At 43.1% G+C, this 22,677-nt stretch overlaps 4 protein-coding genes across 9 annotated transcripts in view; 3 read left to right on the top strand and 1 right to left on the bottom strand.

Annotated features, from left to right (window-relative positions):
- XRCC6 (X-ray repair cross complementing 6) overlaps positions 1-7,678 on the top strand; it is a 29,690-nt gene extending 22,012 nt beyond the window's left edge. For 3 of the 4 annotated variants that reach the window (XM_083400387.1, XM_083400388.1, XM_083400386.1), the window contains exons 6-13: positions 62-245; positions 493-679; positions 2,349-2,517; positions 3,354-3,515; positions 4,751-4,880; positions 4,980-5,080; positions 6,932-7,045; positions 7,271-7,678. In XM_083400387.1, the coding sequence (XP_083256513.1) occupies positions 62-245; positions 493-679; positions 2,349-2,517; positions 3,354-3,515; positions 4,751-4,880; positions 4,980-5,080; positions 6,932-7,045; positions 7,271-7,473 (1,250 nt within the window). In that variant the 3' untranslated portion in view covers positions 7,474-7,678. The remainder of the gene's footprint in view (positions 1-61; positions 246-492; positions 680-2,348; positions 2,518-3,353; positions 3,516-4,750; positions 4,881-4,979; positions 5,081-6,931; positions 7,046-7,270) is intronic. The other variant, XM_083400389.1, reaches the window with a different exon arrangement.
- Positions 7,679-8,261: 583 nt separating this feature from the next.
- On the bottom strand, positions 8,262-13,615 carry SNU13 (small nuclear ribonucleoprotein 13). Of its 2 annotated transcripts, none has more exons than XM_083400396.1 (4): positions 13,588-13,615; positions 10,883-11,055; positions 9,531-9,651; positions 8,262-8,986 (listed from the first exon to the last, which is right to left on the bottom strand). In XM_083400396.1, exons 1-4 carry the CDS (start codon positions 13,598-13,600, stop codon positions 8,724-8,726), a joined length of 570 nt encoding a protein of 189 aa, XP_083256522.1. In that variant the 5' UTR covers positions 13,601-13,615; the 3' UTR covers positions 8,262-8,723. The 2 variants fall into 2 exon arrangements, with proteins under 2 accessions (XP_083256522.1, XP_083256521.1); XM_083400395.1 differs by lacking the exon at positions 13,588-13,615 and adding an exon at positions 12,019-12,151.
- On the top strand, positions 12,051-17,693 carry LOC310658468 (meiosis inhibitor protein 1-like; the record flags this gene model as incomplete). Of its 2 annotated transcripts, XM_083400392.1 has the most annotated exons (5): positions 12,051-12,371; positions 12,822-12,945; positions 14,064-14,114; positions 16,228-16,301; positions 17,514-17,693. In XM_083400392.1, 5 exons carry the CDS (start codon positions 12,051-12,053, stop codon positions 17,691-17,693), a joined length of 750 nt encoding a protein of 249 aa, XP_083256518.1. The 2 variants fall into 2 exon arrangements, with proteins under 2 accessions (XP_083256518.1, XP_083256519.1); XM_083400393.1 differs by lacking the exon at positions 14,064-14,114.
- Positions 17,694-19,029: 1,336 nt separating this feature from the next.
- Positions 19,030-22,677, top strand: part of LOC310658462 (meiosis inhibitor protein 1-like) — a 28,229-nt gene continuing 24,581 nt past the window's right edge. Inside the window, exons 1-3 of the mRNA XM_083400383.1 lie at positions 19,030-19,333; positions 20,139-20,269; positions 22,219-22,333. Of these exons, the coding sequence (XP_083256509.1) occupies positions 19,045-19,333; positions 20,139-20,269; positions 22,219-22,333 (535 nt within the window). The 5' untranslated portion in view covers positions 19,030-19,044. The remainder of the gene's footprint in view (positions 19,334-20,138; positions 20,270-22,218; positions 22,334-22,677) is intronic.

Raw genomic sequence — 22,677 nt, 5'->3', positions numbered from 1 at the left:
AAACCTTTAGCATTCTAGGAAATTGGTAATCTATATTGCTCCAATTCTGTTTTGACTCCAGGTATCTACCTTGACTTAATGCACTTGAAGAAGCCTGGGGGGTTTGATATCTCCTTGTTCTACAGGGATATAATTAATACAGCAGAAGATGAGGACTTGGGAGTCCAGTTTGATGAGTCTGGAAAGCTAGAAGACCTCATGAAGAAAGTACGAGCAAAAGAGACCAGGAAGCGAGCTTTAGCCAGGTGTGTATTGAGAAAAAAATTAAATTCTCCTCCTCTTGTGGGGTAGTGGTCAAGAGAGATTTTGGAGAAAATACTTCCTCTCAATAAATGCCAGCCACTTAACAGTTATGTTAAAGTACATAATGCTAAGTTGTGGAAAGTTTCCTTTGTGTTGTTTTGGGATGAGAATCTTTTCATATGCTTTTATCTCTTTAAAGACAATACAGGATCTAGAAAGCTTCAATCTGTATTTCTTGATTCTTGGCAGGCTGAATTTGTATCTGGGAAAAGATGTGGCTCTTTCTGTTGGCATTTTCAACTTAGTGCAGAAAGCTGTCAAGCAGCCACCAGTGAGACTTTACAGAGAAACCAATGAGCCAGTGAAAACAAAAACTCGAACCTTTAATCGACAGACGGGTAGTTTGCTTCTGCCAAGTGACACCAAGAGGGCTCAGGTAAGGTACTTTGAGAATTATTTCCTCAGTCTCCTCTCCCCCATTTTCCTTTGTCAGAATTTGCAAGCCCATTTTAAAAAATGGAAGAAACAATCCAGACACATCATAGCACCTGTTGTGATTAGCAAGCCCTAACAACCTGACCCTGTGTTCCATTGTGACACATAAGGTCTCTTTAATATTTATATGCCAAAGATTATATATGTACTGATTTTTCTTCCCTTTCCCCAACAGACTTCTGGGTTGGGCTACGAGTAGAGGAATAATTTTATAAATAATTATTTGCAAATAATTGGGCCCTATTGTGTCACACACTGGCAATTGTTTTAAGCATTTTCTCTAATTTTCCATTTTCTTCAAGCATAACTTTCTGTCTTTTGGCAGTTAGTTCTCACTAATTTCCAAGGTCTTTAAAGGACAGTCAAATAGTTTTTTGTTTTTTTGATGGAAGTAGCCTGCAAATAAATGACCTCCACAAGGAATAAAGCTAAGGCTCTATGTTGCAGATCAGGTGGCTAATGTTGCAAAAATGTTTTTGGCAAGCATTTAACAAAAGTGTGTTCATATGAATGGTTTTGCTGCATGACCGGTTTTGTTTATATTGTGGTTCTAGTTCCAAGGACCTCGGAGGTCCTGTTCATCATGGACAACCTCTGCCTCTCCTCTTGAGCTTGGAACTGTGCAGTAGAACCAGGGATTGTCCCCAGGCCGCTGCTTTTTGAAAGTGATTTAAGCCTGAGGCTCCCTCTAGTTGAGCATCAGCTGGGAGAATGTTGGGGAAGGGTCAAAATTTTGGCTGACTACCAAAGGCAGCCTGTAGGGATGCGGGTGGTGCTGTGGGTAAAACCTCAGCGCCTAGGACTTGCCGATCGCATGGTCGGCGGTTCGAATCCCCGCGGCGGGGTGAGTTCCCGTCTTTCGGTCCCAGCTTCTGCCCACCTAGCAGTTTGAAAGCACTCTTAAGTGCAAGTAGATAAATAGGTACCGCTTTATAGCGGGAAGGTAAATGGCGTTTCCGTGTGCTGCGCTGGTGCTGGCTCACCAGAGCAGCTTCGTCACACTGACCACATGACCCGGATGGGTCTCTGGACAGCGCTGGCCCCCAGCCTCTTAAGTGAGATGGGCGCACAACCATAGAGTCGGACACGACTGGCCCGTACGGGCAGGGGTACCTTTACCTTTACCAAAGGCAGCCTAAATTTGTGGACCCCTGGAATAGCTATTCCCATCCTGAAGTGCAAAGAGAGGGAACCCACTGCAAGTGGGAGCTTTTGAAATAGGAGTGACTAACTTGTGGTCCTCCAGATGTTGTTTGAGTGCATCTCCCATCAGCCCCAGCCAGCATGGCCAGGAGTTAGGGATGATGGGGGTTGTAGTAGTTCAGCAACACCTGGAGATTAAGAGGTTAGCCATCCATGATTTATAGTATGGGGATAAAAACAGGAGTAGCTGTCTGATAAAATTACTCTTAGCGAGTGAGACAAGAATGATTTCACCCAGAGGCTTGCCATAGATCTCTTTGCTGACTTTTTACAGTGTAACTTCAGATTTGCTAGACTCTATAGGCATGATTATGTTTCCACTAACACTAGACCTATATTTTACTTCACTTGGGTCCGAGCTTGTTATTTTTCTAGCTACTTTTCTTCCCCCTGCTCCCTTTTTGTAGATCTATGGGAACCGTCAGATTGTGCTGGAGAAAGAAGAGACAGAAGAAGCAAAAAGGTTTGAGCCACAAGGCTTGTATCTGATTGGCTTCAAGCCCCTGGTAATGTTGAAACAACACCATCACATCAGGCCTGCCCAGTTCATCTATCCTGAAGAGTCTTTGATTAGTGGTAAGCATATTGTGGGAAGGATATTCTGCTTTGTAACTTGACAGTGAAATTTCATTGTGCAGAGCAGGATTTCAAACATGAAAATAGGGGATGATGATATGAGGTCGACTTTTTGGACCCATACCAGTCAGGGTACAGAGCAGGATTAGGCTCAGTGCCATGATTAGCATATTGATAAGGTTGCATTCCTTATCAATTCCAAACATTATATATATGTTAAAATCACTCAGGATGAAACCTGTGCAGCCAGCACAGGTTAAATCCCATGGTGTAGGACAACAGTCATCTAACAGCAAGTAGCTTGGTCAACTCCCAACATCCACCCTGGAGGGTGGATATGAAATCAAATACATCATTATATTGATTTGATTTGTTGCCCTTCACCACAAGGTCCCAGGGTGGGTTACAGCGATTTAAAAGTACAATATTAAAATGATTTCAAAACAAAAACCATTACAAAAATAGGGTGGGGAAAGAGGTGTGTCTTCAGCATGCAATGGAAACTACATAATGAAGGCGCCAGGCACACCTCTGTTGAGGAAATTCCAAAACTTAAAGAGGTTGCCATGGAGATTGCCCTCTCTCTGGCTTCTGCCCGCCCCCGCCCCCCGACTAAACTTTTGAGCTGCTGATTATTGCTACCCTCTAGAAAAGAAGCACATTTACAAAAAAACAGAAACTATACTTTTCTGTCCCAAAACCATGGTAACCAGCCACACACAGAGAGATATAGTTGCATATAGTCCTCTGCAGAAGCTTGATGTAGTTATTTCAGATGTGTTTTGAGCCACCAGAGTTGTTTCATTAAAGTAACAAGCATGGATGTTTGCTTTTAGGAAGCACCACATTATTTAATGCCCTGCTGACAAAGTGTCTGGAGAAAGGGGTGATGGCCGTATGCAGGTACACACCCCGTCGGAACACTCCTCCTCGGTTTATAGCCCTGGTTCCTCAGGAAGAAGAGTTGGATGAGCAGAATGTGCAGGTGGCCCCCTCAGGTAACGAGTTGTTGGCATTTCGGTCTTACAGATGGCTAGTGTGGTGTTGTTCTACCACTGTCAGAAGTTTTTTCTGCCATCTGATTTAAGGAGAGGAGGTTTATACTTTGATGAGCAGCATGGAGTGGCTATAGATTTATCCCCCATCTTGTATAATATTAGCATTACTTTTTATGCACTGGTTTCTTATATAGTTTCCAGTGTATGGTTTGGATTACTTTGGCTGCTTCTGATGAACTCATTAAGGGTATCTCATCTCCTACAGATAGGTAATCAATAACACACAAGATAATTTTGGGGTTCATTTCAATATCCCACTATTTAATTGCATCAGGTTAGTTCCTCCAGACTTAACAAGACTGGACCCAGAGATGCCTTAGTGAGAATATTTCTGCTTTTGTAAGGTAATCCAAATATCACCAATTTCTTCGCTCAGTGCACAGTCCTGCCTGCCACCGAATACCACCCTATTCTGGAAGTTACTCTTAACTCTCAAGAACAGATTTTTGGGCCAGGCAAAGATCCTTGTCAGCCTCCAGTCTTTCCGTTCCCCAAACTCCTTCAAAGTCTCCATGTTTTGTGTGTGGGATCTTGGCTCTGCCTGTTTCACCTTGCAAACTTCCATAAGCTATATCTTAGAAGCTGTTGAGATCTTCTTCCTAGCCTATGTGATGTTTCTCAGAACCAGAATTTCTATCTTCTAGCTGAGATGATGGCATCTCTATCATGAGATACTGTTATTTGTGGACTAGTTTTAGAGCAAAACCAGAATGCAGACCAGAAATGTTTATCAATAACAGTAAAAAGAAATTCCTTAATTTACATTTTACTCTTTGGTTAAGTAGTATATCATAATATTTTTCCTGGCTTATTGCTCTCACTATGGGTATTTAAAGATGTCTTATTCTGAGTTGTTTCTAATAAAATAAATTAAGACATGCTGTAGCTTTTTTCTGCTCTGCTTCTGTTAATATCTTTTGCACATTATGTCCCTATTCTGACAAATTATTCTGTTGTCTTCAAAACGTTCCCATTCACTGACACTCAAACCAACTAGTTCACAACTGGTAGTTTTAGTTAGTAATCAAGCATTCACATGTTGATTTCAATCTAAGTGGCAACCCTAACGATAATGTGACTTCAGATCTGTAGATCATTTGTCAGAGATATGAGCATTTGGGAACATTTTTGAGTATCTCATTTCTTTCATGTATATATTCGTTCCTTCTATTTAGGGTTTCATCTAATTTTCCTACCTTATGCGGACGACAAACGAAAAGTTGACTTTACAGAGAAGCTCCAAGCTAATCAAGAACAAGTAAGCAAAATGATGGAAATAGTCCACAAGCTTCGATTCAAGTACAGGTGAGTAGAGATGGGAGGAAGGCAGGATCAATGGCCATGTGCAAACAGTTCTTGGACAATCCAGTCGCTCATTGATACTTTAACCCGGGATTTCAACAGGAGTGAGAGCTTTGAGAATCCGGTTTTACAGCAGCACTATATGAACCTGGAGGCTTTGGCCCTGGACTTACTGGAACCTGAAAAAGCTGAAGATCTGACAGGTAAGACTAATTTAGTGAGTGTAGTTTGACATTTCCCCCCTGTTGCAGTCCTAGGAATTTCCCACAAGCAACGAACTGTTTAATCCAATGGTATGTTTGCACACCATACAAAAAATTAGACTAAAGTGAGTTGCAGCTGAAGCAAATGTGGGTAACCTGTGGCTCACATGAGACCCTGGGAAGCCCTAATCATTTTGTCACCACTGCCTGACAGATTAAGCACCAACTGCATTGTGAGGGAAAGAGAGGTGTTCCCCACCTGCAGGCGTGTGGCATCTTTGGTCCTCCAGAAATGGCTGAGCCACAACTTCCACCATCCAACTTCCATTGCCCACGCTCTCTGGAGCTGATGGAAGTTGCACGTTAGCAACACCTGGAGGCCAAAGGTTCCCCCCACCTTCTGTGCTGATGAACAACACATGGATATAGCAATTTTGACTGCATTGGGATTGCTGTGAAGGGGAGGGTAACCGGCTATCCCCAACACTCTCCATGCAGCCAAGATACTGGCTCATGCTGCTCTTAGCCCAAAGCAGTATTGGGACCATAGCTGTCAACGTTTTCCTTTTTTTAAAGGGAAATTCCCTTATTTCGAATAGGATTCCTCGCAAGAAAAGGGAAAAGTTGGCAGCTATGATTGGGACTGGATGCATTTTGGATCATTGGGATGGGTAGGGAGAGGTTGAAACCTCTACTCTCCAGTAATCCCGATGCAGCCAAGTTTGCTGTCAAGCTCTGAGGGAATCTGGAGTGCTGGGGAGGTTGAAATGCATGGGCATGTGTGTGAGAGGGGTGGGTGGGGAGAGATGTCAATAATTATTATTATTAATAATAATAATTAATAGTAGTGAGTGGGGAAGGTTGTGGGCCTGTGTGTGTTGGGAAAAGAATTTGTGAGTGAGAATACGTTTGAATGAGTGTACAGTGGTACCTCGGGTTACATACGCTTCAGGTTACATACACTTCAGGTTACAGACTCCGCTAACCCAGAAATAGTGCTTCAGGTTAAGAACTTTGCTTCAGGATGAGAACAGAAATCGTGCTTCGGCAGCGCGGCAGCAGCGGGAGGCCCCATTAGCTAAAGTGATGCTTCAGGTTAAGAACAGTTTTTAAGTACGGACCTCTGAAACGAATTAAGTACTTAACCCGAGGTACCACTCTATAAATGTGAGAGGGGGGTGGACATTAGCTCTGGCACCACCCACTGCCTCAATTCACCCTTGGGGGTAAAGACTACATAAGAACAACAATGTGCCTTTCATGTCATAAACTGATAGCCAAAATTCAGTTTTGAATCTTATTTTTGACTTCATGAAATAATCAGGATCTCATAAAAAAGGGCCTTAGACCTCCTGTTTGCTTGAGGTTTTAGAAACAATGGAGCTCAGTTGGTAGAGCATGAGACTCTTAATCTCAAGGCCATGGATTTGAGCCCCACATTGAGCAAAAGATTCCTGCATTGCAGGGAGTTGGACTAGATGATCCTTGTGGGACCCTTACAACTCTATCCTGTGATCTATGGTTCCTTTATCAGTGTAAGCATCATTTTTGCTAACGGACCTGATTGTTAGTTCATGAAGACTGAAGCAAAAATTAAGCACTTCAGTCTTTCCAGTATATTTTAGCTTTTTGCTTCCCCATTTCATTGTGGCTCACTTTTGTCTTAGATACGCCGTTTTCCAAATTAAAACGGTTGTATAATTCGTATTTATTTCAGTTGTGCTTTTGAACTATCTACCTTAAAGCTCAGTGTTTTGTATGTTTCCTCTGTAGAACCATTATTTCTGTATATTTGAATATTTTTGCTGTTTTGAGGTGTGTTATGCAGACATTTTCTCCCTATTTTTCCAGTGCCCAAGGTTGAGGTGATGGATTGCAGAATGGGTAATCTTGCAGAAGAGTTCAAACAACTAGTTTACCCACCAGGCTATGATCCGGATGGGAAAACCACAAAGCGTAAACAAGGTAAGATTGCAACAGAACCCAAAGAGAGAGGTAGTTACATCCTCCAAGTTCATTTTGTGCTCTATCACACCAGATTGTGGTTGGATTATCATGGGCTAGGTAGGAGTCTCTCTTGACACTGTGTCAGTGTACTGTTGCAGGATATTTTGTAATGGCTGTATAAGATATATTTTATTTATAACAAGGTATTGGAAACACACAAGTAATCCAAAAATCTCTTTCCAGTAGGGGATGGTACCATACCACCAGAAAAGAAAGCAAAGATCGAAATCTCTGAAGACGACCTGAGGAATCATGTTCAAAAAGGCACTTTGGGTAAACTGACTGTGCCAGTTTTAAAGGAAGTGTGCAGGAATTACAAGCTGACAGCAGGAACGAAGAAGCAAGAACTCTTAGATGCTGTGACTGAATACTTCAGTGGGCACTGAGAGTTCTATGCTCACTCTCCTAAGATTTTGACAAGGAAAAGGGGTGCAGCATCTTTATAGCCATAGATCAAAGGGAACAGGGATTTTTTTTTCTTGAGAGTTTTAAGACTATGTAATAATGAGGATTAATGGGGAAATACTTCATTCTCCCCACCTGTTTCTAGACTTAATAAAAATGTGTCTTAATAAATGAGCTTGTTATGTATACCTGTCCCTGCTTTTCTTCTTGTTTCTTTTGCTGTTTCATAAACATAGTGAGCACAGAGTTGCTTGTATTCATGCAGACCTTGATGCTGCAGATTCAGTGAAGTGTCCACAGCACAAATTGTATGGGATTAGTTTCAGTTGTTGTGGCCCAAGGAGGCTGACATGATGCTTAGAAAGGTCTGACCGACCGTGCATGTCCCTCAGCCCTTGCCTTTATGGCAATTATTATCATTATTATGATCATCATCATCATCTTTGTACTTTCCACTGTGGACTTACCTACCAGTGGCACATGGCTCTCAGCTGAGAAGGGAATGCAGCCCTGGAGCTGAAAAAGGTTCCCCATCCCCGGTCTTGTTTTAAGCTGCTGGGGATTGTTTTCACAAAGAAGAGTTTATCCAGGTCACTACCACCTGATGAATTATTTATTCCCTCTTGCAGAAGATGCAAACATTGATAGCTTATATTCATAAAAACTTGGTCCCATATAAAACATAGTGACTAAGGCTTTAGTCATCCTGTTATATTCGGGCCATCCAGCAAATATTTTAAACCACACAAAAGACTGAGATCACACAACATACAAACATAATTGTGTTTTTAATATATATAAAAAGTTAAAGCCACTGCCTTTGACAATATTATTTCATCTGCCCTTTATTTCTAACAGTGTTCTATCAAGTTGTATTAGGACTAGTATTTGAAAGATGGACACCATCAATGGGTGAACATCATATTGACCAGAACAAGGTCATATGTTTTGTATTTACAAATCTTCAGCCTAATCTTCTGCAACTGAAGTTTGTTTATTGCCGAAAAGGATAGCCTAACTAAAATTCCACTGGGGAGAGTTGCATCAGAATGAAGAATTTAAAACAAAAGACTGGACATCCTCTTGTTAAACATCTAAATGGCAAGTGTAATGGAGGCAGGCAGAAGGGAGATCTGGTAGAAAACAAAAACAGTAGTAAACATTGTACAAGTGACAAGACTCATCTTTCACAGAGTTATCTTAGTTTAGTAAGTGAGTGGTCTGATAAGATTTAGACCAATAGTCTCTCGATAGCTTGTTGGACAGACTGAATCTGTGGCTTTAGCTGTGAGCCTTCTTTGATAGTAATTGAACAGGCAATGACAGGCCGAGAAACACCACATGCCCGCCCCAGGGCCTGCTTGGAGCGCACAAACACGTAGGGCACATTCTTGTCCTCACAAAGCAGTGGGAGGTGAAGGATGATCTCAAGGGGCTCCGCATCTGCAGCCATCACAATGAATTCAGCAATGCCTCTGTTCAAAGTTTTAGTAGCTGTGGAAAAGAAATTGGTACAATGAAAACCCCATTTCCTCACTCTGTCAGGACTCGCTCAGTAAAATCAAACAAGCAGCTAGTTGCAACATTAAGAGGACAAATCCAATGTAAAACGTTTTGTGTACCTATCTATTGGATGATTGCTTGGCTTCTACAAAAAATTAAGTTTCCGTTACTTGTCAAAGACAAGCTAGGGATTCAAAGAACTTTTGGGTGGATCTTAAAACTTCCCTTTGCCCACTGGAATTTTTGGCCATGAACAAAACAATCTCCCCAACTAAGAATGCTTATTTGTGATAACCTTCCTGCTACTGCCCCAAATTTGCAGAACTGGAATAGTGAGTAAGAAAAGTCAGGGTGTCTGGACTGATAGTAGCAAGTTAATCTAATCCCCAAGACCAGGATGACAACCACAGAATAGGCAGAGGTGTTTGGGGGCATATTTAGGCAAAGTACGAACTACTTTTTCCACAAGAGACAATGCAAACCTAATACTCTACAAGAATGGGCAATTAATGCCACAAGCGCAACCCAATCTCACCTTCATTGGCTCCTTTGCGTAGCTGTTTGTAATTACAGGACTGCTGTACAAGATCAAGCAGTGTCTTGGTGAGCTGAGCATCAGCTAGTGGATAAGCTTTAGGATTCACTTCTGCCTCAGTCTATAGAAGGAAACAAAGAATCAAGGTATAGGTAACAATTTCTCTTCTTCCAAGCATTTGCTGTCACAGCTACCTCTTTCTGTGTAACTTGAGATAGTTCTGTAAGTCTGCGAGTTCCTACAACGGCTAGGTCAATGTTAGAAGGGCCACATCTGGTTCAAAAAAGACTTTCCACTGTTCAGGTATTCCGTTTTTTCCAGCTTCTCTTAAGCCAATGAGGAAAAAAGGCAAAATACATATTGGCCACGGAACCCAGGCAGAGTCTTAAGTAGTTATTCAGCCATGAAACTAGCTGACAATCCTTGGGTTAGCCACATGCAATCTGCCTAGCCCAGAGGTTTTCAACCTTTTCGAGGCCCTTACCCAACTACATCCTTCTGCGGCATCCCTGTGGGGCTCCGGAGCCCAATTATGTCACCCCTTGCCTGCAGAGCTGGCAGCCTCTCACCCTTTTTTGAACACCCTCCCTTGTGAAGTGTTCCCTCAGCCTCCTCTCCTTAGGAGTCCCCTGGGCAGCTGCCGCCTCTGGTCTTTGAGCTGCACCCCCACCCCAAAGAGAGGTGCCTCCCAGAGGTACCATTCGCCTGCGGAGCTCGCAGCTGTGCAGGCCTTTGGGAGGCAGAGACGCAAGAGGGCATGGAGGAGGGAGGGAAGAGTGACAGGGGCCAGTGTAGTCCACGGCACCCCTGATCAAAATTCAAGACACCCCAGGGTGCCACAGCACACTGGTTGAAAACCACTGGCCTAACCTCACACGAGGTTCCTATGGGGGGTTGATCCTTACGTGCATGATCATGAGATGGTTGGTGGTGGGGAGGGGCGAAATAAAAAGAGCGGAAGTCAACCGGAGAAGCGAGGCAGTAGGAGCACGTGGGTGCCAAGATGAAGTCCTGGCCTCCCTAACGTGCTTACAAAGGCGCTTCTAAACGGCACGAGTGACGGCGAAGTTTCTCCAATAAATCAGAGCTGCTTAAAAAAGCGCATCAACTTGAACATTAAAAGAAGCAGCCGCCTTGTGAGTGACGCCGAGGCTTCTTTGCTTCGCACGTGGCAGCCCCCCCCCTTTCACAGGAAAGGGGCAGGCCATGCCGGGGAAGCCTCTTCCTCATTCCCCACGCGTGACATTTCCACGGGCCGCCCCCTCTCCCCCTTCCCCCGCTCGGCGTCCTCAGCGACCCCCAGCGCAGACGGAAAGCGGGATCCCCGCCTGCTCCGCCCCGAGTCCACTCACCATGTCTGCGAAGCAGAAGAACCACTCGAAGCGCCTGGCTCTGGATCGATCCTCTCGGCCCGAAAGCTTCACGGAGGAAGAGCCTCGCAACGCTCTCGAACGCAAGGCAGACGCGCGCGCTCTTGGAAGTGACGTCGAGGGGGAAAGGGCAGGAAACACCGCGCAGGCCGTCCCTTGGGGAGAGAAAAGGAACCCCCCAACCTCGCCATTGCGACCTCTAGCGTTGGCGGACTAGGAAAGAAACTCTCAGGCACTGGACCGGACCTAAGAAGGGATGCGGCAATCTTATGCGCATTTACCAGGGAGTAAATCCCATGGAGCCTAGCGGAATCGCTTCCTCCATAAAGGCGTTTAATGAAATTGATCCGGTGGTTATTTTGAGCCAGCCAGCCAAGAGTACAATTATGTAGTGCCTGGTCCATCCACAATATGCCGCATCCACAATGTGCTTTGATTCAAATTTAGGTTTACCTGTTCCCGACTCCTGTGCAGTTGGCAGCGGCGAGACAGAAATTAAAACAGGTGTGACTCTCGCCCTCAAAATTACATCAGCTTGCCAGGAATAGTTTAACCTGAATTTACAGACCACAAGGCCGGTGGAAGCTGCCTTATGCTAAATTAGATCATCGGTCCACCTAAGCCCAGGATTGCTTACACCGAGTGGCGTCGAGTTTCCAGAAGGATAATTCGACATGGAAGCACCCGACATTGAACCTGGGACTCCCTGCCTACAGAGCAGGTACTTAACCACTCAGCTACAGTCCTTTCGGGGAAATCTAGAGGAATAGTCTAGAATCCTGCCCGAATGCGCACATGTGGATGCAATCCTTAAGGTCCAATTCACTTGACAGTGCAATTCTACGAAGTTTGTATGAAGAAAGACCCAGTGGGGTTTCCACTCCTTAAGTGGTCATTAGGAAATAAAACACAATGAGCTCCTTGAGATTTCTGAGAAGGCATGCTTAGGATCGCGCCTTTGTTTCAGGTGCATTTTATTGGCGCGCAGGATTTACACGCCACGTTCTTCCAAGCATAAGAAATTCCAAGCAGTTTTCAACACAGAGAACTATACTAAAAAAAAAGAGGAAGGGGAAAAAAAAGCCCCAACCCACAGCCTTTTAAGAAAATGATTCAACCTGTGCTGCAAATAATCATTGCATTCCGCAGGATGACTCCATCGGTGGGCTCTAAGCCCGCGAAGCCATCAGACAGCAGCCTCGGAAGCGCTACAGATTCCGCGGCAGGCGCTGCTCCTTCGGACGGCGCTGCGCGGCAAGCATTGCGCCTGCGCAAACATTTGCCGCCAAATCTCTCGCCTTATCCGAGAAGAGGGAGCGAGAGCGGGGAAGGGATGGAGGCGACGATGGCGGAGCTCCTCGTCTGCGAGCGGTTCCACCCGCGGCACGACCCCCGCTGGCTCCTGGAGCTGCCGCCCTCGCCGCTTTGCTTGGCGTGCGCCATTGAGACGCTCCAGGATGGCGGGGCCTCGGTGGGTGCGCCCGTCTCTGAGGCACCCAGCCAGCAGCACCCATTCTCCCTTGCCTCTTGCCTCACCTTCCCGGTGGTCTGTGTGCCCTGTATTTTGGGGCTCTGACCTATCCGCAGTGCAAGGCCTCTTGTTTACTCTTGACATTTGTTACAGTAATGATGATGGTGCCATGTACATACAATAGGCTTTACAAAGAGGCTTACAATTAAGTAAGAAAGCAGGGCGTAGCAGGTAGTGGAGCTGGATGAGTGGATTGTGGAGGACCCAAGAAGGGATCTATAACTGGGTGATGGGGGTAAAAGGCACAGGGAGTTTTATATCCTGTGTTTCATTCTAGGAGGAAATTAAGAGTGAATTAGAAAACTTCCAGTACAGGTTGGCATGAGGTTTTAAGCTTTGCTTAATTTTCTCAGTAAATAACTGATACAGTTTTGCTTTTCTAATATTTAGCTAGTACGCAAGAAACATGTGCTTTCCTGCCTTCGGGATGTTCTGATTCGGCATGCAACCCTGGTCATGTCATTGCTTGCACAAGACGAAAGAGTGTGTGCTCATTTCATAGCAACTTTGTTTGGTAAGAGAAAAGCATACTAACTTGGTTAATGTTACAGGTATAGAAGTATTACTCATGGCTTTTCTGGGATAGAAGATTGGAAGCAAGTATTTTATTCCACTATGGTGTACCATAGAGGCTAAGATTATGAGCTGATGGAAAGGCCAAACTAGAATGTTAAATGTGTGATTGTGTTTAACATGTCTATTCTTTTCCTCTGCCCCTGGTAAGTAACAACTGTTGGTCTAACTTTTAATCTCAATGAATTATTTTCCAAATGCATTCCAATCACAGGGATTTGGGGAGGGATGTTGAAGTTTAGAGGGACACATTTTCTCCCTGTGAATTTCACCTACTTACATAATAAGAAAGAAAAGCCATTTTTGGATTTCCCATTAGAGTCAACGGGTGAAACAGAGGTTTGGATTTAACAGATCAGATTTGCACCTTAATAATGAAGCAAATTGGAACAATACATGTGCTAGTAAATATTGTGGTTGCTGTACACTACTGGTTATACTCGTTCATGAGAATGGCTTCGGGAGAAGAAAAGTCTGTGGAGTAAACTACACAAATCTGGAGCGGACTCCCTAAGATGGTGCCTTGTATGCCTCCTGGCAGTTCCTGCAGCCAAGCTGGTGCCAAATATATTCATTTCCTTACCTTTGCTCGACATCAGTGAGGGCAGAAGCCATAGGCACAGCCACTTCTCCTTTCTTCAGCAGCAGCAGTTGATCTGTTGGGTGCTTGGATCTGCTGCCCCTTCGAATCTTGCCAGCTGAAGCAGAACTGCTTCATATTGCCTCATTAAAAGGCTGACCCTGGGTGCAATTCTAACCATGTCCTAAACTCTCCCAGCTGATTTATCTTGTTTCCTGCTACTCAAGAGCTGTGACTCTCCTGACCAGACGCCTAGGTTCATGACACCTAGAATAGGGTTACCAAAAGGGGGAAATGTGATAATGCTGGAAGAACCTCTCTTTCTCCTCTGCCCCTATGATCTTCATAAAAATTTCCAAGCCCTGCAGCACAATCCTGTGTATGATTACTTAGAAGGAAGTTCAATTTTGTTACAGATGGGAGCCCCAGTATAGATTACAAAAAATAATTGTGATTAATCTGTGGGTTGATCTTAACAGAGATATTGCAAACTGTGGAAGATGGCAGTGTACTGGATTTACTAATTGAAGGTGAGAAGCAAATGGTGAATTGCTGTTGGGTATGGGAAGCAATGGGCGTGGGTGGCACTGTGGGTTAAACCACAGAGCCTAGGACTTGCCGATCAGAAGGTCGGTGGTTCGAATCCCCGCAACAGGGTGAGCCCCCATTGCTCGCTCCCTGCTCCTTCCAACCTAGCAGTTCGAAAGCACGTCAAAGTGCAAGTAGATAAATAGGTACCGCTCCGGCGGGATGGTAAACGGTGTTTCCGTGTGCTGCTCTGGTTCACCAGAAGCGGCTTAGTCATACTGGCCACATGACCCAGAAGCTCCCTCGGCCAATAAAGTGAGATGAGCACCTCAACCCCAGAGTCGGTCACGACTGGACCTAAGGGAAGCGACTGGACCTTTACCTTTAAGGGAAGCAATTACTGTACTATTTTTAGGTCAAAATTGCATTAGCATTTTTATCAGTGTAAAAGCTCCAATCCAAATGAAATGAGAAATTTCATAAAGGTTGCAATCCTAAACTCACTTTCTTCAGAGTAAGTTTTATCAAACGGTGTTTGTTAATCTGAGTAAACACACTTAAGGTTGCACTGTGTAGAGAGTAACTCAGCTTTTAAGATTTTCATACATTCTTAATGAGAAAATACATGTGGAAATTAAATATTTCTGTAGTAGTAGCTATGGTTAATGCAGAGTTTACACATCAGGACCCCTTCCAACTCTGCAATTCTATGATACAGATTTCAGTAGAAAACGACTAAGTACAGATATTGTCATGACCCTTGAACCCACCAGCCCAATCCATTCTTGAACTGGGTTGGAGTTCAAATTGTTATATCAAGTGAATTGACATCAAATAAGTAACTGGAGCATACTCTTAAGTGGCTTTCTTCTCTCAAGCCATATTTTCAAATACTTTCCTAGTTTTTAAGGAGCTGTGTAGTTTAGCAAGGAACCTAAGGAGGTTGACTCTATATGTCTCAGCTACTGGAATTCAAAGAACACACCCAATTCTTGAATCAAAATTACATTAATACTATTTATTCAAACTATGAAAATGATTTACCAGCTTCACATGAACCATCTGCTGCACTCTTCTTAACAAAGCCAAGGTTTTCCATCAGCTTATTTTTTGGTAGAACAGATGGAATAGGATCACTGTGCAGTGATTATGAGCCAAGAAAATACGTCTCAGTTGATGGGTGTTGAGGAACTGAAACACTTATGATATGAATACCTGACAAATTAATTTATGTTTCCTGAGTTGTATTTCTCTCTCTGTGTCCTGCTCCGATATGTGGAGGAGAGAGCCTAGAGTATATTTATGAGAAAACAATTTTCCCTTCACCTAAGCCTGAAAAATCATTCTCTTGAAAGATTTGCTGACATCAGGACCTATTGCTCTGGTTGTGTGTAGGGATTTGCTATTTCTTGATTTCTCTTCATTATAAATATGACACATCGCTGTTGACTTCCTTTCTGTTATCATGTATAACCTTATGATGTAGTGCTTGAGTTAAAGGGAAAGAGCAAGATGCCCTTTTCTCTGATAAGGAGGCCACATTTTCTCCCCCACTCATTCCAGGCAAATGCTCTGTAGGGAAGAGCTGCACTGGAAAGGCTGGTGAAGCAGGTGGGGTTCAATATTTTATTATGTAATAATGCCAGCTGTAGGGCTCATCCACACTTCCATTTGCCCCTCTGGAAAACTCGCGGTTTAGCGCTGAATCGGAACCAACGACAATCGGGTTTTCCGTGGATTGCAATTTGTTCCAATTGAGTGGTAAAGAGTGGGTTTCTCAGGGGAAAGCAGAAGGATAGAGACAAAACTGCTGGGACCCGTGCCTTCTAGGCATGGGATAAGTGGAAGTGTGTGAGAGACAGAAGTCACAGCAAAACCTATTAAAAGCAAGTGAGAAATAATAATAATAATTAATAATAATTTTTTTATTTATACCCCGCCCTTCCTGGTTCAGAAAACTGGGCTCAGGGTGGCTAATAACAAATTTAAAACAATTGATGCAACAAAAAACAGCATAAAATACAGTATAAAATGTGAATAACAATAAATTCAGAATTCAAAAATCAATTTAGGGGGAAAATGTGTTGTGCCTAACCTTCCCCTCCTTGTGTTCAGTTTTGGTACTGCTGGTAGTAGGACTGAAGATGGAGCGGTACCTGCACTATCTATTGGATGAATGTCAGAAAGAGGTTGGTACAGATTATTTCCTTGCTGCTTCAAATGTACAGACTCCCACTCCTACTTATACACATTCAGTATGGCTCTCGCTCTCAGGCTTCTTGCCTCCTTCCAGTTCAGCTCACATGCAAATCTCTGACCTTTGTCTTTCTCACTACTAGCCAGGCAAGGGAAGGAGCCCACCCAATTGTCCTTTGGCACAGAACAGCTTCCTTTGTTATACTAATGACTAGACTTAGGTGACAACTTGTGGGATGCAGGTGGTGCTGTGGTCTCAACCACTGAACCTCTTGGGCTCACTGATTGCAAGGTCAGCAGTTTGAATCCACATGACGAGGTGAGCTCCCGTTGCTGTGTCCCAGCTCCTGCAAACCTAGCAGTTCGAAAGCATACCAGCGTGAGTAGATAAATAGGTACCACTGTGGCAGGAAGATAAACGGCGTTTCCATGCGCTCTGGCTTCTGTTACGGTGTTCTGTTGCACCAGAAGCACTTTAGTCATGCTGCCAACATGAAAAGCTGTTTACAGACAAATGCTGGCTCCCTAGGCCTGAAAGCGAGATGACCGCTGCACCCATAGTCGAATTCAATTGGACTTAACTGTCCAGGGGTTGTCACTTAGGTGACAACTACATCCCTTGCTTGGCTAATTCAACAATGGAATCCTTCATTGGATTGTAACCCTGCTGAATGCAGGACCTCAGGAATCACAAGGGACAGACATCACACCTATTAACCCTCCCTCCAACACGCATCAGTATTACTCTCCTGCAATAAATTGTAAATTCTTTTATCCTAAGCTTTCATCTCTTGTCTGTTGCTAATTCAGATGTCTTTGGTTGCTAATTGGTTGCTGATTAGTATAAGTGAATGCAAAGTGTCATTTGCTCTGTGCTTTGCCACTTGACTCTGACCAAACTTCTGTGTTTCCTGTACATAAATGTTTCCCCAACATATGCGCTTGAAGATAAGTGATAACAAACTTTTATCAGTTCACTATGTGGGTGGTGGTGTGAGGGCACTTTCTTCTGAATAGCAAGTTCAAAGCATACTAGGGAAAGCAGAACTATATGGACCCTGCCATGCAAGTTGCAGTGTGACTGTATCTGTGAGGTGAAGGGCATTTTCAAAAAGATAGTCCGCTGAATTGTCTGGTTTGGTTTTTTTTAATGTAAGGACATTTTCTCACTGCTTTGATTTTTCACTTGTTTGCCCCCACTATAGTTATGCAAGGTAGCTGCCACAAGAAGCAGCTTGCCCATGTTTATTCTTCTTGGAAAACTGGCAGACTCCATCCCAATTTTTGCTGATGTATGGGTGGTTGAACATAGTAAGTATTACAAGTACAGTGGTACCTCAGGTTACAGACACTTCAGGTTACAGACTCTGCTAACCCAGAAATAGTACCTCAGGTTAAGAACTTTGCTTCAGGATAAGAACAGATATCGTGCGGCGGCAGCGGAAGGCCCCATTAGCTAAAGTGGTGTCTCAGGTTAAGAACAGTTTCAGGTTAAGAATGGACCTCCAGAACAAATTAAGTTCTTAACCCGAGGTACCACTGTAAATGCAGTGTTGGAACTAAGAACTCCTGTGAAGGTGAGAGATTTTGTCTTTTTAAATGCTCCTAAAAAAATTTGTGGCAGCAAACAAGGAGACTAAAATGTAATCTTGGCAAAGCTCATGAAAGCCATTCACAAGACTACCTGTTCTTTTTTGGAGAGGTGGAGGTCAGCCTTGTAAATCTAACTAAGTGGAAATGAGTGTTTAGTCTCTAAGGGGCATATCTTTAAGGGGCATAAAACATTTTGTGCTTTAATAGGAAGCCTTTCCATATAGCTAATGGTGACTCATTCAACAAATTCCAAAAATATTTTCAATTTCCCTATATGAGGAAAAACCACAAGCTTATGTCAAGATCCACAAATATGGTGTATTGAAACTGGACATGAGCAGTCTTTGTGAGACTGGATTAGTAGATCAGCCTGCTTCAAGTTTGAATAAGTATCCAAATGAACAAATCCAGACAATGTTTTGGTGAAGGAGAATGTTTTTTCATGCCTATATGTGCAAACACTGGGTGAACTAGAGAAGGAGAGGCACACAAGTGGGACGTGATAAGCAGTAGCAACACCAAGCTGCTGGGACACAACAACTGGAAACATGGCAAAACTCTAAGCTGAGAGTGGTTAGCTAGGTTGACTTACAGGTCTCTGTATGCAGAGGCAATAAAAAGATCCAGGAACTTAGACTAAGGGCAGCATGTGAGGTAGTAAAAATGAAAAGAATGGAAGCAGCACAACTGTGGGATGACCTTACATCAAGGATGACTTGGAGATGATTAGGGTTTTTGTCTCCTGCTATTTGGAAATAGCTGAGTTTTGGCTTTTGTAAGACTACCATTTCACAAGCCAGTAGGGTCCCCATTTGTGTATGGAGGAAAGATTCAATAAGGTGCAAGGTTAAATTGTTAAAAAACCCAGAAGTTAAACATACATACATACATTGTGTTTATTTTGATATCTCATATTAGCTATGTTATCAGTTATCAAAAACCAAATTGTAGTTTGTGTGTGTTTTTAAGTAAAGGGATTTGTACCTTGATGTGCAGATGTAGTACGTAGGCTCAGTTAATTTTTTTTAAAAATCAGTTTGCTCAGAATACAGAACCAATGAGCTTTCTGGGGATAAGGGTGCTCATGAGGAATAATTGCATGAAACTCAGGATGAGGGTGACTGTCTCCTCTGTCTCCCTTAAATGATGCCCCTGTTGGCCAGCCCACAATTGACAAAGTTAACAGTGTTTTCTCTCTTTACAATTGCCTTTTCTGTTCTCTCTGCATGTAACATGATGGAGCATCTGGCTGCAGGTTTGATGTACCCAAATGAGAGCATAAAGGCTGCTGTATGTTATCTTTATGGCAAGCTGTACTCTGTCCCCAGTGCTGCAGAGAGGCTGTTTGTTCATTTCACAGAGAGGCTGTGTGGCCTCTTTCTGACTACTCTAAAGAATTCACAGACCAAGGAGCTGCAAGTTAACTGTTTGGGTAAGGTGCTCAATCAGTGGAATAGGAGGGGAAGAGCTTGGGATGTATTCTCAAATGCTGCTAGTAATGCCTTTCATTCTGGAATGCTTTGGAATAGAAAGTGGAAGAAAGCAATTTTAAAATGCAGTCTCTTTTATCATTCACATAAGGATTTAATTTGCCTTTCAGATTCTGAACCCATGTGTAGGCATGTTGCTAGTTTTTTTCAAAACCAAAAACACCCCCCCCCCAAAAAAAACCCCGCAAGGCAAGGCACCTAACACAAATTTGGATATGCTGTGCTATACTCTTATGGTCAAATTTTAAGCAACAAAAGTTGAATTGGTTGATTTTTATATGTATATATGCAAATTTAGATCTATGGCATATTAAGTTGGTGAATGGCTGGGTTCTTGCTGGCCCTGCACATTGTAGAATGCCCAGCTGCCCTGTTAGCAAAATAAAAAAGTTGTTTTTTTAAAGTGGGGAAGGGACAGGAGATTTGGAAATTGGAAGCGTAACTCCTTAATAGTTAACCATCTGTTCCAGGCAATATCAGGAGTCAGTTTGACTTTTCAGAGCCAGGAAAAAAATGTCGAGGGACAATGGTTTTTTGCTTTTCTGATGGAAAATCGAAAATAAATAATCTGATGTAGATATCTATACAGAGAATACAATATTGCTTATAGAGTGGTCAAAATATTTTTTGGTAGTAGAGCAACAATAGAATCGGAATCATAAAGACGTTTCAGAACCCTATTAAGTGATGTTTATATATCTCTTGTTTTGTTAGTTTCTCATTTTCTTTCCCCTTGCTCTATTGCAGGTTTGCTAAAGCAGCTGCTGAAATATGATAAGTTTGTTTCAGTTATTATGAGTAATTCAGGAAAAGGAGCAGATTCTCCAAGCCCAGAGTTGTTTGAGCGAGAAAGTCCATTACCTTTAATGATCAAGAAGGTAATTGCCAAAAAGATTTAACCCATCCTCCTAACATCGGCTGCCAGATTTGTTATTATTCCGAGTTGACGCATTAATAGTAAATGCTGAACTTGCTTAATGGCAAGTTTTTGTTACATATTCCCTAAATATAGGTATTAGTGAATACCTTGTGTTGTAGAAGAAAATTAAAAGTGCTATGCTACATCTAAATGTATTCTGAGAGAATGGGTGGGAATGCTTTTTCCTGGTTGCACATGGGGTAATTTTCATAATACTGTTATGAGTTTGTGGGTGCAAGACACCCATAGCTCTTGGGTTTAGTAAGTGTTGGAGTTTAATCAGTGCTTGGAGTATTAAGATGGGCTGCCAGATGCTGAATTTATCCATGTCAAAATACAGTGGTACCTCGGGTTACATACGCTTCAGGTTGCAGATGCTTCAGGTTACAGACTCCGCTAACCCAGAAATAGTACCTCGGGTTAAGAACTTTGCTTCAGGATGAGAACAGAAATCGTGCTCCGGCGGTGCGGCGGCAGCAGGAGGCCCCATTAGCTAAAATGCTGCTTCAGGTTAAGAACAGTTTCAGGTTAAGAACGGACCTCTGGAACGAATTAAGTACTTAACCCGAGGTACCACTGTACAGGCCAAACCAGTTTTTCTGTGCTTGAGAGATGGGCCAGCAGCAGAGAACAAAGATAGGGAGGTGGGCCATCAGCAAAGCAAAGACTGTGCAAGCCAACAAATGGGGGGAGCCCCTCTCTGAGCTCTGAGATTGTTAGCCAGAAGACAGTGCCAGTTTTCTAGGAAGTTTTCTAGGGTTTCAGTTCCTTGTGGCAGAAAAAAGGAAAAAGGGGTCAGCCTTTGATGCTGGGGGGGGGGGGGCAGGGCGGTCAAAGCATAATGTGGGCTGACAGTTTGAATCCAAGGTGGCAGCAATGGGAGAAATGGAACCATCATGGAGTGTAATGCTGGAAGCCCCTCCATTGTAGGCTTAGGTTGTATATATCTGTAAATAAACCACATATCATAAAGACGCCGCAGTCTCTGTTGTGCCTCATTTCCAAAGGAAACACAAACCTTGGGTAAGCGCCTGGACCCCTAGAACCTCGCACTGCACAAAGATTGGGGTAGTGTGTAACAATACAATGGATGACGCCCATTATGATTACTAGAAGCAACATACACAGCTGTTTGATGTATTTGCCCATAGTTTTGTGATTATTCTAACACTATTTTCTCTGTTCAATTTAGAAATAAAATCTATTCAGATGGTTTGGTTTGCATGCCAGAGTAACCCTAACCATGGTTTAGTGTAAATGCATGAGTGTGTGGGCTCCTAGAGAGGAGCCTGTGGTTGGTTTGCTTTCCTCCAGTTGTCTTGCTGCTGTGTTGTACTGATCTAAGCCATGGTCCAAATTTGGGCTTGTGGTTTAGCTAACTAGATTAACTATGAATTGTAACCAAGGTCTGTCATTTTTATTTTTTTTACTTGTAGTGTGTTGGGAGAACTAAGTCAAGAGCTCTAGTTTGCAGCAGCAAAATGACCCCAAGAGTTTTCAGTGAAGCAGCTGCTAAAATGTAGAAAAAAACCCTCTTTTAGCAGTATCTTCCAGTTTATGGGGTGATGTCAGATGATTGACAGATAGGTGGTCCTACCTTATGTCAAATTTGGCCCATGAGGCACAACCTGATCAAGATCTGGCCTGCAGAGCCAAAAAATTTGTCCACCCCATGCGTAGTGTGACATGCGAACCAAGACATCTGAATTGTTAAAAATAATTCTTTAAATAAATATTTGAATGCTAAACCATGGTTTAGCTTAGTGTGGCTCTATGACAATAGCATTTCTTTTTAGTTTAAATTATTATTCTTGTTCTGATTTGCATTTGGTCAACACATTTTTTCTAATGCTGCAGTAATTTAGTGTAACAATGGCTCTTTAATACCTAGTCTTATGTCTTTCACAGCTATTATTGTCTAGAGATGAGGTATTACAGGTAGCAAGTGCTCAGTGTATGGCTGCTGTACTGGTGCATTCTCCAGCAACATATGCTCCTGCCTTTATCAATGCCGATATCCCAGGTAACAAAAAGAATGTGCTGTTGTTTATTGTTTGCCAATTTGCAGGTTATCATGGTACTCGATTGCAAAGCTATGTTTGGAAAAGTTGCAGCTATTGCAGCACTGTTAACCAATAATACTTCCGAGTGACGTAAACTAGAAATTGTAAGTACAGTATAAGGAGAATTTTATGCCCCACGAATAACACTTTGCAGTAATCTAACCTAGAGGTTACTAGAGCAAACAAACAACAACAACAAGAACCCACCCCCAATTAAAAACAGTTAAAATAATTGTAGCAGCAGAGTTGCAACTTGCACAGCAGCCAGGTCAGTAACAATCTCCCCCCCCCCTTTCTTTTTCCT

Source organism: Podarcis tiliguerta, assembly GCF_965153285.1.
Source record: "Podarcis tiliguerta genome assembly, chromosome: 10".
Lineage (NCBI taxonomy): Eukaryota > Metazoa > Chordata > Lepidosauria > Squamata > Lacertidae > Podarcis > Podarcis tiliguerta.
This window is presented reverse-complemented; position numbering and strand designations above follow the sequence as displayed.

What these genes read in the sequence shown, in the direction of transcription:
- SNU13 (XM_083400395.1), bottom strand. An exon ending in TCTTCTGCTTCGCAGACATG is followed by an intron (nt 9,652 to 10,882) that starts GTGAGTGGACTC and finishes TTCCTTCTATAG; the next exon opens with ACTGAGGCAGAAGTGAATCC. An exon ending in ACGCAAAGGAGCCAATGAAG is followed by an intron (nt 8,987 to 9,530) that starts GTGAGATTGGGT and finishes TCTTTTCCACAG; the next exon opens with CTACTAAAACTTTGAACAGA.